Raw genomic sequence first — 18,836 nt, 5'->3', positions numbered from 1 at the left:
TTCCTGGACTGGTGCTCTGGGGGCCAATTGACAGCTGGATTTGTGTTTCAATTAAGTGGAAATGAAACAGGGTGATGCTGAAGTAACTGCAAACAGAATGATTTGGGTCAGTGTCAGTGGCTCTTGTGGCCAGTGCAAACCCCAGAAGCTGTGTCCCCTCTTGGCAAGCACAGTGTTAATACACAGGTGTGTGACACCACAGAGTGTTTCATAAGTGTGTCACAGGGTGGTGCTGCTCAGACCACGTGGAACCTGAGCCCATATTGGCAATAAGAGATACCTATTGCTGTGCCCATATATTGATTCACGTGTGTGTGTGTGTGTGTGTGTGTAGGCATGTCTTCAAACACAAGGAGAATTCTGATATGTTGATGACAAAATGCAGCTATGTTACCCAAAAAAACTTCATTTTTTTTCCCCTGATTTCATTTTTCTTGCTGTACTATGGTAAACGAGTGTTTGTTTTAAGGTCGCTTTAAAAATTACAGCAAAGGTATCAGCAAAAGCAGGTCTAATGTAAAAGCGAGAGCAAGACAAAGTTTGTCGGCAAGGTTCCCTCTACTACTTATTAGATGGTTAAAGCACAAAGAGAAGGGGCAAACTGAAACCTAAAATCAATCAATCTAACCCCAAAATCAATCAAAAAATCATCTATGTGGAGGCTGAGGGGGTGGGGGGAAGGATAGGAAAGGTAAGGACAGAAGGGAATAAGGAAGACCTTCCTGTTGAGTCACAAGGTTCAGACCTCTTTGCTAAACTGCGCCCCAGACTTGACCAACAGTTTAGGCCTAAAGGTCACTTAACAGCACTTAAGTGATAGCTTAAGTTAAACAATTTAACTAAAGATTCATATAGAATTTACTATAGCACAACAGTAATTTACTTGCAGGCCTAGCTTACGAATCTAAAGTACTAGCAAGACAGCAGGCTTTAACCGTAATAATTTTCCATCCTGCCTGCAATTTGGGTTAGTAACTTTCTTTGAAAAAATTCTATTCTGCTTGGTTTGTTATTCAGGCAGGAAAAATAAGTTTCCAAGGCTGTTCCTTAAAAAGCAGGAGCTTGTTAGACAGCACTAGTCCCTGGGAGTAGGCAGTGTTTCTGATAATCCCAAGAGGAGCTTACTCCAGGTGCTGTTCATCACAGACAGGCCTAATGAGCATTTCTCAGATTACATGGATGCCCGAGGAGGAGCAGGGAGGATGCACACCCCATGTACACATATGCACATCTCTGTTGTTGTGTTGATGAATTAAAATGAATCTAAATTCAAATCTTGATCAGAGACGTTCTTTGAGTCCTTTAATGCACTTTTCTCATCACTGTAGTGGATTGGCTTTTGGATTTTTTAGGCCTTCCTTAGCAACAGGGGTCAGAAATCTAAGGAAGTATTCCATATCATCCTTTAGCGTAACACAACACATAAATAAGGTGCAGATAAGAGAGCTCGCTCTCTTCTCTCTTCTGGTGGCTGAAGGCGACAGGTCTCTCTGCAGACAGTCTTTGCTTGTATGGGCCAAGGTCTGTTTGTTTAGACCTCCCGTTATCTCCGGTCCCTCCAGGAGGTGTGGAGAGTTGGTTGGTGCTTCGCACGGTTCTGCTGTCTTGTTCAGGGAAGTATTTAATTCATTTTTTTTTATTTATTCACTAGCTCTCTATTAACGGTGTATATTTGTAGGATATTTGTTTTAGGGGTTTTTTTATCCCTGTTTTCCCCCCTCCCCTTTTCCCTTTTTTCCCCTCAGGAGCTCCCTGTTGTATGTACAATATATTCAAATTCTATAGATAATTGTAAATATGTATTTTTGATAAATCCCGTTTTGTTTGGGCTTCTTTTGGTTTTTCTGTGGTTCATTTTTTTTTCCTCACTTGAAAGAGTGGGAGGGGGGAGGGAACAGCTGGGACTTGGCAAGAAATCCAGGTCAAACTGATACAATCATAAGCCCCCAGGATTATACCACTTAGTATTAGGTAGCCTTATTCCAGTAACCACTTAAACCAACGAGAATCTTTTCATTGCTTTAGGTCTGATTCCCATTTCGCACATGTTTCTTCAACTCAGCTGAAGAACCGATTCTGAACTTTGTTTATCCGTGGCTTTGCATGTATTAATCCTGTAACAAGCAATTACAGAATTTGGTACTCTGTTGTCAAAACCATTAAAACTGCATTAATGCAGCGTACACAGTATCATATATTGGCTTTGCCCTTTTTCCTGGTTTTGATACAATTTGGTGTCATTCTCACGATTTGAAGGTATATCTAATTCTCCAGGTGTTCTGCCTTGGATTTTCAGACATCAGAGACAATGAGCATCTCTTAGTCTCCAAACGCTGTTCCAAAGACAACACTGAATGTGTTGAGGAGCAGCTGATCCCAGGGAGGAGGGAAATACTCCCAGTTGCTGCTCTCCTGAATCCACAGGACCAGCCTGCAAGGCTACCTACTGGGCTTGGGAGTAGTGTTGGTGAGTATTTTGCCTTCTCATGCCAGTTCACAGGAAAAACAGCTCAATGTGTTCATAAACGCTCAGCTAACCAGGAGGAATGAAACAAATAGATGAGTTTTGGTGACTGATTGAGTGACACATTATGGACAATAGAAGGCTGAAGTGGAGCTGTTACTGCATGGGCAGCAAAGGATTATCCAGCCACCCCACCTTCAAGTCAGCTGTGTGGAAAAACAAACCCTGAAAGACCCACTTAACTTCCAGACTTGTCTCTTTTGCCCAGATCACCCTTGATGGGTATTGATGAGCAAGCACCAGCCAGTGACAGCACAGACATGCTGGATGTCAGCTCCCAGTGTGAGGGAGAAATCCAGGAGTCTGGGACACCTTCCAGCTTCCTTTGGGTGATTCAGGGAGCTGTGGAGATGGACAGCAGAAGAATGTCACAGATCCAAGTCCAGACTGCCAGCAGACACTGGAAACCCCAGGCTGTCTTTTTTGACTTCTGCCTAAGGGTTTACTTATGTATCTGACAAAATCCAGCTGTTTTGGTCTGATGGATACCTTGGTGGATACCTTCTCATGGATGTTTTCCCACCCCGAAGATGGGTTTTTTGCTTTTCATGCAAACCACTTATCATGTGCAGACTGCTCTTTCAGACCTTTCTGAAAATGGGTCACAGGGCTTCATGATGGTCTTTATCCCCTTCTCCAGTCCACGCCAACTTCTCCACCTCACTCCTGTGCTTCCACCTTACTGCGTTGTGTGCATCCCCAGGGATGGCAAAGAGGATGTTTGTCCCCGAGAAAGAGCTGCCCTGTCTTGTGGCACGGACTCCCTTCTGCAGCCACATCCTGTTCTTTCGCACGGGTTCTACACGGAGAGCGCTCGGCAGGGGGAAGGCCGGGAACGGTGCTGGCACAGAATTCCCCACATTGTCGGAGGGTCCTCCATACCGCCAGAGGGCGCCCTCGCCAGCCCTCACTCCGGACCGGACGCCCCGCCCAGAGACGGGCAAGCGGAGCGTCGCTACTGGTCCAGCGCCGCCGGCCCCGCCTCCTGGGGGTCACGCGCTCGGCCTCAGCGCGGCCGGAAGTGCCAGTCTGGGCGGCGGGTCCGGGTCCGGTGCCGGCCCCGAGCACGGCCCCCGCCCGGTCCTTTCCCGGTTCTCTCCCGGTCCCTCCCCGCCCCTTCAGCCATCCCCCAGCCATGCACCCGCGGCGCCCCGACGGCTTCGACGGCCTGGGCTACCGCGGGGGCGGCCGCGAGGAGCCGGGCCCGGGCGCCAGGCCCTTCTGCGGGTCGGAGCTGGGCCACTGGGTGACCACCCCGCCCGACATCCCCGGCAGCCGCAACCTGCACTGGGGCGAGAAGACGCCGCCGTACGGGGCCGGGACCCCCCTGGGCGGCGCCGGCCCCAACGAGGAGCCCAATCTCGGGGCGGGCGGCCCGGGCGCCGGTAAGGGAGGGCCCGGCCGGACTGAGCTTCGGCCCCCCGTGAGCCGGGTGAGGGCGGGCGGGCGGCGGCCCCGGGCTGTGCGCTCCTATGTGCTGGCGGTGCACAAGGGAAAAAAAAAGTCCTTTAGAAGAAGAACTGCTCCACGATCGGTTGTTGCGCCCCAGCACCACGTAGTTCCCGTGGGTTTTGGGAGTGGCAGGACGCGCCACCCCCGCAGCTGCCGGTTGAGCCCCATGTAAACAACATCCTGCAGGAATACTCCGCCTTTTGTGAAGGCAGGAAGTGCCTCCTGGCCTCGGGTGTTTCTTTTAGGCAGTGTTGGTGTTTCAGGCTGTGTTCGTGCAGCTTGTTAGGCTGAGAACGAGCTGATGACATAAACCACCCTCCACTCTTGATAGCGAAGGAACTGTGGGACTGGCAGGATTTAAGGAAGCATCTGCGTTCAAGTCTTTTCCAGCAGAAACCCTCAGAACCGAAGTATCGTTTTAGGTCTTAATGGAATGGAGATGAATTAAGAAAAACTGTATTAATGCTACTGGACGTTGTCCTTTTTAATTAAAAGGATACTCGAGTATCTAAGTTTCATGAAATATTAATTTATCTGAAATTGAGTTACATTAGTAGACAAGTGGGTTTTTTTAACCTGTAGTGCATTTTATTCAGGTCTTACAATGAGTACAACCCTTAGCTGGGCTTTTCATCCATGCAAGCACTGGTTAAAGCACTGTTTTAAGTATTCTGATGTACTTGGACACTGCCTTTTTTTTTCCTCCTATCTCCTTATGAAGAGTATGTTCATTCTGCATTTTGGGGGACTGATGAGGAGTGGCTGTAATCACTGAATGCAGCTGCTGCAGATGGAGACTCTTACCATTGCTCTTGGGAGGGCTGCCACATCTGTGTGGAGTTCCACACAGTTACTGGCTTTATCCATGCTTTCAGACTGCTTGCACCCTGAAAATTGTAGGGCTGAACATCAATTTTCAGTTGCCTTTACAGTTCTTATGCTCTTTTTAAAATCTCTTGTGGTAATTCCCATGTGCAAATGTCTGCCTGGTAGCAGACAACAGAGTTGGACTAATGAGTTCAAGGAGCTCTTGTTGCAATTTTAACAGTTCTCCAGTAACTAGATTTTTGCAAAGGACAAAATTGTTCGTGGAGATGAACAACTGGCTTGAAAATTTGCTTTGTGTTGATGTTTGTTACTTCATCCATGGCTTTTTTGTGTTATTTTTCGCAAATTGACTCCTTTTTACTCTTTTGGTTTTAGCATTATTTTCACCTTAGATATCTAAATTCAGAGTTACTGTAAACTGCCACATATGTTAACTTTTTCAGTAACTGGTTTGAGTTAGAATTTTTTTTAAATATTCTCTGTTTTAGTGCTCACTTTCTTTTTTTTTTCCCTGTGAGACAACCATAATTTTATGTATAAAAGCATGTACAAACTCAAATGCAGTCCAAAGTGCAAATATCCCTGGGGAAATAAATTTTTTATATTCTCTGTTGCTGAGCTGCCATAAATGTTGTGGTTTAGTGCTTGTAATTTTCTGAAGCAAGTACAGAATGAAATTAGTTTTTCAGATCCTGTGCAGGGCATTTTCTTCTGTTATATGATTAGCACAGCTGGGTTTTTTAAATTTTTTTTTTTTCCAGAACAGTTGAACAGATTTGCAGGCTTTGGAATTGGCCTTGCAAGGTAAGAGTTGTATTCACTGACAGTGAAGTAGTAAAACTCTTATTTGTCTTACAAACCCTACGTATACTTTTGTATTGTGTTTTATGCTAGTAGACTTCAGCAGTTGAAGTACCTGTAGAAACCTAATACCCAGAATCCATTTAGTTTTCTGTTCTCTTTAACTGTTGCTTAAAAATACTAAATCATCAATGAATGCAAGAAACAGTTTTTCATAAGTTGTGCCCAGGACATGAGTACCCTGTCTGAGCAATCTGAAAGTAACATCAGAGAACTTTTTTCACATCTACCACTTTAGTTACTACTTTTAGGTAATGCAAATATTTTCTAACAAGATGAAAAAGTCTTCAAGTATGTTAACAAAATATCATGGGATCATCATGTTCATCCAGCCAAGTGGTCTGATTTTATTCCTTATTGTGGTGACACTGATCATTGATAATGTTTTTGAGACAATGGTGGACTTTAAAATATTTAACATTTTCAGAGGTTTAACTGTCAGGTGTAAGGATGATGATAAGCTGAGGGTTTTTTGTAGGATGCCTTCTGAGTCATACTCACCTGATTAGATTTTCCTTGGTCAAAGTACTAATGCAGTTTGTGAAAGGGTGGGAGTTTTCTTTTTTTGTCTTGGAAAAGTTAGAATTAAAAAAAGGTTTAACTCCTTGTTGACCTGAATGTGATACTTCTCAGAGAAAAGCGCTTCTCTCTTCAGAGTATGAGAATACTTCTGCCAGTTACTCAGTTCTGGACCAACACGGGAAGCTATGTCAGTTCAGGTTCATACAGTGTACTTTTACTTCAAGAGGAGGACCTTTTTTTTTTCTCTTGACCACCAGCCTGTCCTGCTCCTGTCCCTTAGTTATGACCCTTGATGCCAATCAGAACCTCTTTAACCTGTTTGACTCACTGAAACAGAGTCAGTGAAAGAGCAGGATTATTTTTTCCTATTTCAGTTAGGTTGATATACCTGGGAGTTGACTAGCTCTGTAAACCAGCAGACACCAGTTGATGGGACCAGAGGGGGAAGGGATAAAGAGGGAGGACTAGGAATGACCATTTTTGTCGAGTAATGAGTTGCTGAAATTGGATCATCCCCTTCCATGGAACTGTTTATCCCTCTTCTTCCATTGCTTTCCTTGCAGTGGCTCAGCTTGCGCATTCAAGCTTGCTCCTTGATAAGCTTTTCATTTGTTAAATGGAGTGGAAGAGGAAGAACTAATCTCTCAAAATGTGTAAAGAGGAGTTTGATTTCTTTCCAACCTTATCTAGCAGGAGATCTCAGGATGCTACCAGCTCAGGAATGGAGCTATAGGGCAGGAACACGATCTCATTCAGGAGCAGAGATATGTTGTGATCTGTAGGTTTTGATGTAATTAAGCATGACAGTTTTCCACATTCCACTAAAATGAACATGCAGTTTTTGTGAGGTTAGTTGAGTTGGCTACAGGGAAGGCTGAGTAGATACCAGCTGAAGTACAGGGAAGATTTTACCTCTTTTGGTGTAAGCAAACTACTAAGTAGCTTAATAGTTACGAAACTGCAGGGTCAGTGCTTTCAGTGCTTTTCTGTGCCAGTTAGTACTTGTTTGTAAGAAACTTACCCCAGATGATCTTGTAGCTGTTACTTGGGATATTTAGAAAAATCCTGGATGTTTTGCTTTTCTAATCCATATCCCAGGTTTGAACGACATACGGGTAAGTACTCTGATCACTCAGGCAACCTGAGATGGAATGAATAGTTTCTCTGCATAGCTGCAACCAGGAATCCTACTTTGAAAGTGAAAGAACTTTTCTATTAAATTGTAATTGAAGTACAGCTTCTGGGAGCAGTGGAAGAGTTAGTTTTGGGCAATAGTGTTTTCGATGAAAAAACAGTCAGCTGTTATTACCAGTCCTCTAGCCCTGCTAAGGAGAGTCTTGATTAATAATGTGGTAAGCAGAATGAACATAAACCTAGAAACTAATCCTTTTATAATTGTGGCTCTGGCCTATTTTGTTCTCTGATGCTTTGAGGAGGGAGAGCTTAAGAAATTTGGTTTGGTATTTTGCCTATCAAAATACATTCATACTACATATATATGTGGCTTTTTCATAGTGAACGCAAGTGTCAGTTTTTTTTGTAACTGGTTCCTTTTGTAGTATTGGCAGGATATCAGGCAGCCATCAAAAATGCCCCATTAGTTCACTAGATATTACGCGGTTTTTCCAAGTATTGATCTAATGTTGTTAGAGAAAAATAACAAGCCTTATCTTTCTAAGAAATTTATAGTGGCTTCTCATGCATTAAATACAATTTTCTTTGAAAGCCTATTTACAGAAAATGTGTTGGCACATCCCTGCATTGTTCTACGTCGTCAGTGTCAGGTATGTCTTCTACGTTACCTCTTCCAGTCAGAGCTCCTGTGTACTTCCATACCGTTATGAAAATAGAGAAATAAGCGTCACAGTTTTTAGGGAGACACTGCTACATTAACTTGTTTTTATTTGTAGAATACATGTTTTCCATTCTGAGATTTAGCTCATCTTGAAAATCCTTAATCATTTTTTGGACAGTGAAAGTGAATTACACCAAGTGTTTTGCAGTCTGCAGAGCAACTTCCAGATCCCCCAATTACAAGCAGAATACTTTCTTTAATAGTTTCTGATTTATGCTTCCGTTATTGTTTACATTTTCACCGTACAAATACTTAAAAGTTCTGCCTGTTTCCCTAAATTTCAGTGAGAATTTATTCATATTTTTAGCTGACCTTTACAGAGATAAAGGTCTTACACTGCAAATGCTTTTATTCTTCAGAATTGTACCATCTACAAGTGTGTTACTAAAACTGCTACTGCTTGTATTTTTAACAGGTTAATTATCATGCTCGGAATTACCATCTCACTCCATTTACTATTGTCAATATTATGTACTGCATCAATAAGACACAGGTCAGTATTTGGTGACAGGCTGTATCTGAGCAGTGTACGTTGAAATCTGTAAGTCTTTATGTATTTGTTGTTTAAAAACATGGCCATTATAAGGGTTTATTATTTGCAGAAATGTTTCAAGAAGATCATTGTAAGTCATTTTTTTAAGAAGTATAGTACTTAGTGGGGACAATTTGTAGATGTTGCAGAAAACAAAAGGTCCCTGAAACTTAATTTTTTTTCATTAGTATTCTAAAAGATGATTAATCTTTATGTGGATAATAATAATATCTAAGCAACTACTTTCAATGATAATATGGAATTAATTTCCAGTTCTGCATGGGAATGACAATCCTGAAACTCAGATGAGAAGGCAGTAAGAAAAGACTTTCTGAATTTCTTATGGATTTTTAATATCTCAAGGTCATTGTTGTCCATAGTAAATGGCGTTAAGTTTATAGTACCAAGTATTAACAGGGAGAGAGACACCTCCAGAATTGTTAACAACTCTTTGAAATTACTGAAAAGCAAATGTTTCTTTAGAGTTGAAAAGTATTTTATCACCTGAATTTGGTGATAAAGTTGAGCAGTAGATTGTAGCCTTGCATGGTACAAATTTGCTGAAATTTTAAAATAATTAGTAAGTTTTTTGAGTTTTATATTGCGTATTTCAAAACACAGGGTCCAAGAGCTCTCTGGAAAGGAATGGGCAGCACTTTCATTGTTCAGGGCATAACCCTGGGAACAGAAGGCATCATCAGTGAATTTACACCTTTGCCGAGGTATGCATGGGATTTTTATTGCTTTACAAATTTATTATCAATTGTTGACCTGTATTCAAAGTTTTAGAAATGTAAGCATGTCTGAAATATGTTACTTCATGAGAACAGTCAGACATTGATTAAGTGTTTCCAAGCACGGTGTGCTTGTCTTGGCAAAGGCAACTTTGTAATCCATAAATACTGGGAGACTCTTTCTGGGAGCTTTGTATGTTAGGCATGTCTGCTTACTGGTCTGAGTATAGAAATACTGTAGCAAATCAGTCTTTGGTGTTATTTGACTGTAATAAAAGAATAAATTTCTTGTTGTATTTTGGTTGGTATTGTGTGGTACTAGCAAGTACCATACTTAAGGTAGAAATGCCAGGTCTCATTAATCTAAATACAGACAACTTGCACAGCTAAAAAGCTAGCACTGGCATTTTGCTGGACATTTGCACTGTTTTTGGTAGGTGAGAGAACAGAATGGCCTGCATTAGTGAATGAGAAGACATGGTAAATAAGAGCCCATGTGACTGGCAGCTTTGTCTTCTGTCCTCCTTTACCAACAAATACATGTACTTTGTTCAATGTTCTCATAATGAAGGGGCTACAACTAAAAATGGCTGACTTAATTTAAAGAAGTGTTCACCATTCTACGTCACTGAGTCCATCTGCTGCTCTAGAAGTTTAGTAATATCTTTTAGTTTGATTTATGACTCTAATTTATGCTTTACTATAACTCCAGAATTATGGTGAAATATCGTGATGTCTTTCTGCTTTGAGGTACAAAACCAATAAAGAATTTTGTTTTGAAGACTTTTTATTTTGTTTTATAATGATTCAGAGCTAACAGTAAGGGCTGACAACTGTAATAATATCTACTATCAGTTTTGTTGCAGATACATTAAGAGTAAGTAGGTTGTGTGTTTATTTTATAAAGTAATATAAGTAAAGTAAAGTAGGGTAATGCAAGACTGAGTTCATCAAAAGTTAGAAAAAGGTGCTTTACATAAGCTGCAGGGAACAAGTGGAAGCCAATAGAATGATGAAGACCTGTCTTCGAAAATATATTGGGAGACAGGCAAGTAGTGGGGTTTATGGTTTAATTTTGAATGGAGCAGTGAACTTGAGAATCATGTTAGGTTTCAGAAGAGACAAATGCCTGTTTTGAATATGTGGACAGAGACCAAGCATTTAAGGGACATGGAAACTAACCTGGTTTTAAAGACAAGAACTGTAGGTAGGCTGAATTGAACTACTCTTATGATGAATACATCTATACTAATAAAAGTAAGTCTTTGCAGGCTCAAAAGGATTAATAAAAGCATTTCCTACTTAAATTGGGTGGTGTGTGTATTTAAGGTTTTTGGTCAGCTCTGTCTCATATGTAACTGAAATTCCCAGGCATACACTTTCCTCTGAATGTGGCTTGTTCTAGTTTTTAAATACAGCTGTAGGGTATGCTTAAGTTCACACTCAATCGATTGTTTATATTTTCATAGTTCTGATTTCTGCTAAATGAGAGTAGCAATTTTCTTCTTGTGGGCCAGTTGTTCAGCAGTTGGTGGTGCTGCCAAAAGAAGCACATTTTTCTTCTGGAACCAGCTGATTCCTTCCTCAGTGCTACTCCCATCTTTGTGCCAACACAGTATGTGAACGGTCAGGAAAGGAACTGCACTAGGGAAGTGATCTGACTAAAATGGTTGTCTTGTTCGTGCACCACCCCATGCTAATTTTCTACTGAGTGTTCTCTCTTCCTTTTTAGTGGTGGCATATTTGGGCTGTCACGTGGAGGTAAAGGTTTATTGCTTACAGCAATCTGATTTAAAAGGTTATTTAACCACATTATCAGGATCCAAAGGACACAGGGAAGTGAAATGTCAATTCCAATTCTATATCATGGTATCATAAAAGAATACCCCTGTTTTAGGAGAGGGGTCGAGAAATGGATGTGAATGTGGTTCTGTACTAGACAAACTCATTCTGTAATTGTTCTTCCACTGCAGGGACAGTTGTACTGAGTGGATTGACAGGTTAAGCTTAGTTTGGGTGGTTTAATTTTCCACATCATTTAAGTATGATGGGTCAGTGAATATGATCCAAGTGTCTGAAATATATAATGGCAAAGATAATCCTCTGTTACGATGTTTAGGAAAGTGATAGGTACTGTAGCACAAAATTCTTGAGAAAGAGTAAAGAGTTGCCTTTCCTGGTTTGGAGTTGTTGTGACTGCAGGCAGTGGCTAGGTGCAATTCCTGGACAAGAATGGAAGATGAACACTTTATACCTTGTTATTAAAAATGCTAAGTCTAGTGTGCCCAACACTTGAGACAGAAGTATCTTTACCTCATAGCTGGACTATTTACCATATGCATGGTAAGTACATGTGGTATTTAAGTTTTCTTGAGCTAGGTGGGTTTACATTTGCTGTCAAGTGGAATAGAAACATTTGCTGTCCATATTTTGAAGTATGTAAAGCTACTACTTTAAGGGAATGGTTTTCATGTCACCTTTGTGTTAGTCAGGTTTTATTTTATCAGGATATGCTATGGACTGGTCATAAGTCAAAAAGCTTGAGTTACATCTGTACAGAATTACTATGCAACTTCTAGCTTGATCTCTTGTTCCTGTCTAACTGTGTCAGAATGAGATTTAAGTTTTCAGGAAAGAAACAGCAGGGTAAACATAACCTTAAAGAACAGAAAGGCATAGCTGAACCAAAACATAGTAAAAATTCTGTGTTGATAAAGGAAAAGTATTGAGATTTTAAAATCCAGTATTCCCTGAAATTGCTTTGAGTTAGTGTATAAGAATGCAAAATAAATGCAAAAGACTAAAACCAGTTGCTGTGAGAGCTACACACACCTTATTAATTAATAGCTGAAACCTTTTTTGATCAAATGTCTGACAGACCTGAATAAGTTCTAGAAGTTAAGCATGATTTATTAAATGTTTTGCTCTGTCTTTCCAATATGAGAAATCCTGCAACATAAACCAATAGTAGAACGCCAGAATGAAAACTGGATATTGACACCCATGGGAGAAATGCTTGAGAATTATATGTTCTTATTCATATTGTGGTAAATACTTTTCTTTTTAGGGAGCTTTCACATAAATGGAACTTCAAGCAGATAGGTGGACATCTTTTACTCAAAGGGTAAGTATAGCAGGTGTTACAACCTTATCTCTAATTATCTAAAGATTAAAAAAACTACTAAATGTATATTAGTTTAGTCTGCAGCTATGGTTACTTGACAAATTTTCAAATTGATTTTTTGAACAATCTAGATTGCATACACCACTTTCACAGATCCCTATGCCTGTCTAGAACTGGACCGATTTAAAAGATTAGATTCTTCTAATCTTTCTAATTAGAACTGAATCAGTCTGATCACATGGAAATAGAATTTAGCAGAACTTCTGACTGAAGTTTATCTCAACTTATTGATGTGTGTTTTAGTAATTGAGTAATTGAGTCATGCTTTGTTAACTTTCTCTTAGGAATAATTTGGTTGCTAATTTTATCAACTTTCATGTGCCTGTTTGGCTGAAATTAGAGTAATTGTCATGACCTTAATTGTTATCTTGTTGATTTCTACAGTTTAACGCACGTGATAGCAATGCCTTTTTATTCTGCGAGCCTGATTGAAACTGTACAGGTAATTTACGTATATTTACAACAATTAACAAGATCCTGCTATTCTGTTTATAGATTAGATTATGCAGAGAAGTAAATCTTTGAATTCAAGTTTGTTGCAGTGATTGCATTTGTTTTGCTTGAGGCTGTTATAACTTATTTATTAACTGAGATAAAAAATGTTTACTGTGAAGGGTATATTAGGGGACTATCTTAACTCTCAATCTAGAATTAGAAAGAACATTTAATATAGATAGTTGGCATATATTATGTATGAAATAAGGACATGTTACATCTATATGTTCTAGGAGTTTTCTCGTGAAGTTTTGAAAAGACTTCATAAGCAAGTCATTGCAGTGATCTCCTACCCCCCTCCACCACTCTATAACAACTATGAAGTTTTTCTAGTAATTCAGTTGGATTTTTTGATGAAATACTGACCACTACTCTTTCAGGACCGCTTTTATTTAATCCACTTCTAAGTTTTCATCTAGTTCTTCCTTAGCCATGAAAATTAGTATCTGGACCTGTCAGTTAGGATACAGCTTATCTTACAGAGTAACCTATAGCAGTGTATTGCAGACTGCCTTTCCCGGAAGTGTTGCAGCTCTTTCTGGAGAAGAGGCAGGGTTTAGCTGTGCACAAGTGGTCCAGGGTAATTCTGCCACAGATCTCTGTATAATGAGTTGCACTTAACTAACATGCTAGTATCTTTGTGTAGCCAGTGGAACTCTCTCTGTAAAGTGAGCTCTCGTGCAGACGATGCTGGACAGTCAATGTTGTGTCATTCAGTCATCAAAATAATTTTCATTCATGGCATGAACAAGTTGTAAGTACTGTCAAGACTGTTTGCTGGGGTATGTCTCCAAAATGGCGCTTTTTCTGTGGAGAAGGCTGACTTCTACAGTTTCTCAGTTTCAGCATGTACTTTACTGGCCTGGACTCTTAAGGGGCAGGATTCTGCTCTGTGCAGAAGATCCAAGCTTAAATGAGCCAGAAGGTACTAGGAGAGCTTATCTATCTGAACTGGCTACATTGTGGATTATCAGGACAGGTGAGATTAAATGTCTATGCAGAGAGAGGCTTAGAGAGACTTCCAGCAACAAACTTTCTTTCTCTAAAGTTAATCTGTATTTAGGAAACCCTGTCTCCTCTTGAATTATTTTAAAAATGCAGCCTGAGGGGATCGCATTTGTGGAAGACTTGGGATACTTAGCTGGTCTCATAATGGAAAGCTGTTGGAACTCAGACTCCCTTAATTACTGGGGAATGGCTCTACCCTGAACATGCCATAATTCTGGAACTAGAAACAGTGGCAGAACACTGGCAATGTCCCTTGAGTTCATAGCAGGCCACAGAATGGAATGTTACATTTGTGTATCTTACTGCTTGTATTTTTGTTGGAAAGGATGTTATTTTATCTCTGTTGTTGGACATGGGTAGTTATTTACCAATAAATGATAAAAGAGAACGTGATTTAGAGCCTGTCTTCTGCTTGCAAAGTGAGTGTAAAGTTTCTTTGCTAGAAAGCAGCTTAGTAGGAAAACAATCAAAAGGCAAATCAGCATCTCTTCCAGCCTTTTAGACTGGCGATCCTCTCTGTAAAGAGAGCATTTGTGGAGATTTTATTTAAGCTTTATTAATTAGTGGAGGGGAGGAACTTGGCTGGCCAGTTTTACATTATATCCCTGTACTGCATGAGGACAATGACCAGTAACAAACTAGAAAAGTTGTAAAGATTGTGGGATTTGCTACTAAGAGGTTTATATTGACTTTGATTGTCTTAATTCTGATAAGCCATACTGTTCAACAGTATTTGACGATTCTCCAGGTAAATACATTTTATCAAAATAGCTGTAAATGGTAGACATTCGGAGCTGCTACATTACTGCTTTTGTCATTAACTCCTCAAACCTCACGGTGGCGTTATTTGACTAAGCAGGAACGGTTTTGAAGTGCAATGACCAGCAATGTCGGGAAGAAAAAGAGTCAGGAGAGGTTGTGATGCTTAATTTGCATTTAGAGTCTGAAACAACGGTATGTTCTCAGGTTTTTTAATTGGTTTCTCTCTTGTGCATTAGTGACCATGAAGGCTTTGCAGGCTGTTTAGTCCTTCCTCAGAATGCTGAGGAATATTTTGGTGGTCTGTCCCAGCATGAGGTCAGGACACAGCCCACATGGACTCAGAGACTTGGGCACTCAGGAGAGCACCCAAATCTTGAATTTCAGATGTAAACCACATGAAAAAATACTAGAGTTTGTATAAGCATTAGAAGGGGAAACAATGTTTATAGCTTAATCCTGCACTCATAGATGGAATGTAACAGAGTAAATAACTATAGATTTTTAGTTCAGCTACATGAACAAGATAATTTTCTCTTTACTAACAGACAGCATGGGTAAAGAATACTGTTTTCAATGCATATAATGCAATGGAAACATGGAAAGCTGAGCCTATTAAATTCATATTAAAAATGACCTTTCAACTCTAGTTATAGAAGTCTTTACTATGTACAGTCAAGTTCAGAGATTATAGTCATAGTCCTTAAAGTAAAGGAATTTTGAATTAGATAAATACTTTCTTGCATTCTGCTCCAGAACTAGTCGTTCCAAGTTCATGACCTTTTGCAGACTGATGCTTTCAACAGTCAGCTGAAGGTTGAGTTTCTTTGATAGAAACACAACTGCAGTATACATTAAAAAAAAAACCTCTTCAAGATGGGTTCATTTTTTTAAAAGAATGAATTAACTGAATGCTCTCAAGAGTGTTATAGCAAAGGATTTTTATTTATACAGCTGTGTGGACATGTGGCATGCAAATGCTTAACTGTTAAAAAGTTCATCAGTGATGAAGTATCAGAGTGGATGTCAGGATGGTTCTGAAGTGGTCAGCACGAGTTGTAACTACTTCTTTATGCTTGTAGAGTGAAATAATTCGAGATAATCCTGGCATCCTGGACTGCGTGAAAGAAGGAATTGGCAGAGTTGTAGGCCTGGGAGTGCCCCATAGCAAGCGCCTCCTCCCTCTGATGGTCCTGACTTTCCCAACTGCTGTACATGGAGTTCTTCACTACGTCATCAGTTCCATCGTCCAGAAGCTTGTTTTGTTTGTTCTGAAAAGGGGTAATTCCCACAACCTTCCAACTGAGAGCTCCACTTCTGTGCAAAGCATGCTGGATGCGTATTTCCCAGAACTGATTGCTAGCTTTGCTGCCAGCCTTTGTGCTGATGTCATGCTTTACCCACTGGAAACAGTTTTACACCGCCTTCATATTCAAGGGACGCGCACAATAATTGACAATACAGACCTTGGCTATGAAGTGCTTCCAATCAATACTCAGTATGAGGGAATGAAAGACTGCATAAATACTATAAAACGGGAAGAAGGAATGCAAGGTTTTTATAAAGGATTTGGAGCAGTTATAGTACAGTATACCTTGCATGTGGCTGTTTTACAGCTTACCAAAATTATTTACTCAACAGTGCTTCAAAACGTTTCTTAATCTGCCCAGGTCTGGATCTAGCAAAGTGGTCATGATTGACTTGCTAGCCTAGTTGTTTAAAATGGCTTAGAAAATGAACTTTGAAGAATCCACTCAATGGATTCTCCTTACACTGTAAAACAACTTGTTTTAAAAATGGGGATATAGTTTCCGAAGTGTAATTAAAAAAGTACTGTTTAAAAGTGATAGACACAAATTGAGTACATCATATGCAGTCATAAAAGGGGATCAGATTTCAAATGTGATTGCAGTGAGAATATCTTTCACCAGTTCACTGACTGATATGGATATGAGTTGTTAATATCTGTTAATATCTGCTTTATAAGCATCACATCTGATATTTAATATGGACTGTTAGCCAGTTCAAAGGAATTTATTTTCTTAAGTTGTAAGAACTTCCAAGTGGGGGACTGATGGCTTTACTTGTCTTTTAAAAATGTTTCCAATGTCGCCGTTAATGAAACTGCGAGTTAAATAGAAACTGTAAAAGTAACTTAAGTAGACTTAAATGTCATAATTTACAGGAACATAGACTACTTATTTTGCTGCAGCATGGCAGAAGATGACTTAGGGAATCTTTTGCTTTTTATGAAAACAATGAAAAATGGATTTTGGGCAAAGTTGCACCGAATGCAAATTTGACTGTCTTGCAGTTTGCTTGCAAGGCTTACAATGACTAAGGTGCGTGAATAAAGCAAATTGGAAACTGATGTGTGCATGTGTAAGTGCCATTTGCAGTTGACTTTCCACTGATAACTTCAGGGTTTAGTTTCACTGCTACTTCATATGAAAGTAAAATAATCTTACAAATGTGTATAGTAGTAGTGGTGTTCAAAGTGTACAGAAAGCTTAAAAAAACAATTGACTTTTTCTAGAGTTTCTCTTTTTTTAGATCAGAGTTCTGTGTAAAATCATCTGTTTACTATTTAGCACTGATGTCCTTCATTTAAAGTCTCTGCTAGATTAAATATTTTGCAGAGCAGAGTTAAGTCTGTTTATGTGCAAGCGAACCACTGAAATGTATAATTTTTGCCCTCTTCCCCTTCAGACTCAGCCTGAAAATGATTTCTGATCATTCTAAATAACTCAGTCCTTGGTTTCATCACTAAATATCGAGGGGAGGAGGGAGAGAGATGGTTTTCAGCAAATGAAACAAGCATGTGGAAAGTCACTTTTAAATTATATGAGAGGCTGTTGCTTTTTTCTCATTCATGTGGCAAGTCTGTTTTTGTGAATGCTGTAAATTGATCTGCATTTTAATCATAAATCATTGTGTAGTTATCACTTATGGAAAGTAGTCATGGCAAAATAATGCAAAGATATTGCTGTTCATAAGTTCTGACTTTAAATCAGGTCTACTTTATTATTAATCTAATTTCATGTATTTTAAATGCATAAGTGTTGAAATGGAAAGTATAGTGAACTCAGAAACTGGTTTGTTTTGAAATATTGTTAATTGCAAATTTAGTGTATAGCGTATGAAATAAAATGAGAATTCACTGTATTATAAAGTAATTCACCAAAGAGGCATGTAAAGGATTCCTGATTTGTGTGTTATGTTTTACTGTATAGACTTCAAAGTGGCTTTTTCAAGTTCCTTAACTTTCCTAAGTGCAAGAATATGTTGAATTAAACTACATGCAAGAGCTTGGATAAAATATTAAATTCCTGGGTTGGTTTCTTTTAAAATTTCCTTGAATATCAAGAAAGCCATGTCAGAGAATCATCCAGACTGGAGGGGACCTCAGCAAGTCATCTAGTCCAAATTCCTGCTCTAAGCAGGGACAACATTGACTTCAGTCCAGATTGTGCAGGCCCTTGTCCAGTCAAGTTTTAAAATCCAACTTTTAATACATAAAACTGACTTTTTCCAAGGTGTTCAGTTCAACTGACGCTAACTATTCCATCACAGATGCCTTGAGGAAATAACTAAGTGCATGTTGGAGACCAGCACTTGGCAGATGTATCTGTGAAATTGAGCAATAATGCTTTTATAGGAATAAAATTTTAGGGCATTTTGCCATATGAAATGGAGGAGATGCCTTTGTATATTCTGCAAGGGGGAAGATGACTTCTCAAAATAGCACTGGATACTGTGCTGTAATACTGTGTCAAACACTCGTTTTCATTGCTGGGAGTTTTACAGTTCTACTCTATAGAATCAGATCTGTAACTTTAAGCAGGGTGAGAAAGAATGCTGTCAATGTAGAGTAGCTGTTCCATGTTGGAAAAAACATTTGCTTTGGGCTGTTCTTTTTTGGTCCTCTTCCCATCAGTTAGAAGGAACATGTTTAGATTCTTCATATATACTTTTTTTATCTTCCAAAAGAAGTAATACTCTTTGTCCAGAGTTGCTGGTTTTTTTGCCCATGCAAAAATGTCAGTCAATGTGGGCTGAAAAAATATTTTTAACCTTTTAAA

General features: G+C 39.6%; 1 protein-coding gene across 1 annotated transcript; it reads left to right on the top strand.

Annotated features, from left to right (window-relative positions):
- The first annotated feature begins 3,555 nt into the window (after nt 1-3,555).
- Nucleotides 3,556-18,067, top strand: SLC25A46 (solute carrier family 25 member 46). Its single transcript, XM_017812725.1, has 8 exons — nt 3,556-3,909; nt 5,566-5,608; nt 7,914-7,971; nt 8,458-8,535; nt 9,196-9,296; nt 12,376-12,432; nt 12,877-12,934; nt 15,837-18,067. The coding sequence occupies exons 1-8, from the start codon at nt 3,660-3,662 to the stop codon at nt 16,413-16,415; spliced, it is 1,224 nt and encodes a 407-aa protein (XP_017668214.1). The 5' UTR covers nt 3,556-3,659; the 3' UTR covers nt 16,416-18,067.
- The last annotated feature ends 769 nt before the right edge of the window (nt 18,068-18,836 follow it).

The sequence above is a fragment of the Lepidothrix coronata genome, unplaced genomic scaffold (genome assembly GCF_001604755.1).
Source record: "Lepidothrix coronata isolate B3197 unplaced genomic scaffold, Lepidothrix_coronata-1.0 Scaffold37, whole genome shotgun sequence".
In the NCBI taxonomy this organism is placed as follows: domain Eukaryota; kingdom Metazoa; phylum Chordata; class Aves; order Passeriformes; family Pipridae; genus Lepidothrix; species Lepidothrix coronata.
The sequence above is the reverse complement of the archived record's forward strand: the minus strand, read 5'-3'. Positions and strand labels throughout refer to the sequence as shown.

Coding starts and splice junctions, on each gene's coding strand:
- SLC25A46 (XM_017812725.1), top strand. CDS start 3,660: ATGCACCCGCGGCGCCCCGACGGCTTCGACGGCCTGGGCTACCGCGGG. Junction 8,536..9,195: donor ACTGCATCAATAAGACACAG/GTCAGTATTTGG, acceptor TTCAAAACACAG/GGTCCAAGAGCTCTCTGGAA. Junction 12,935..15,836: donor GCCTGATTGAAACTGTACAG/GTAATTTACGTA, acceptor TTATGCTTGTAG/AGTGAAATAATTCGAGATAA.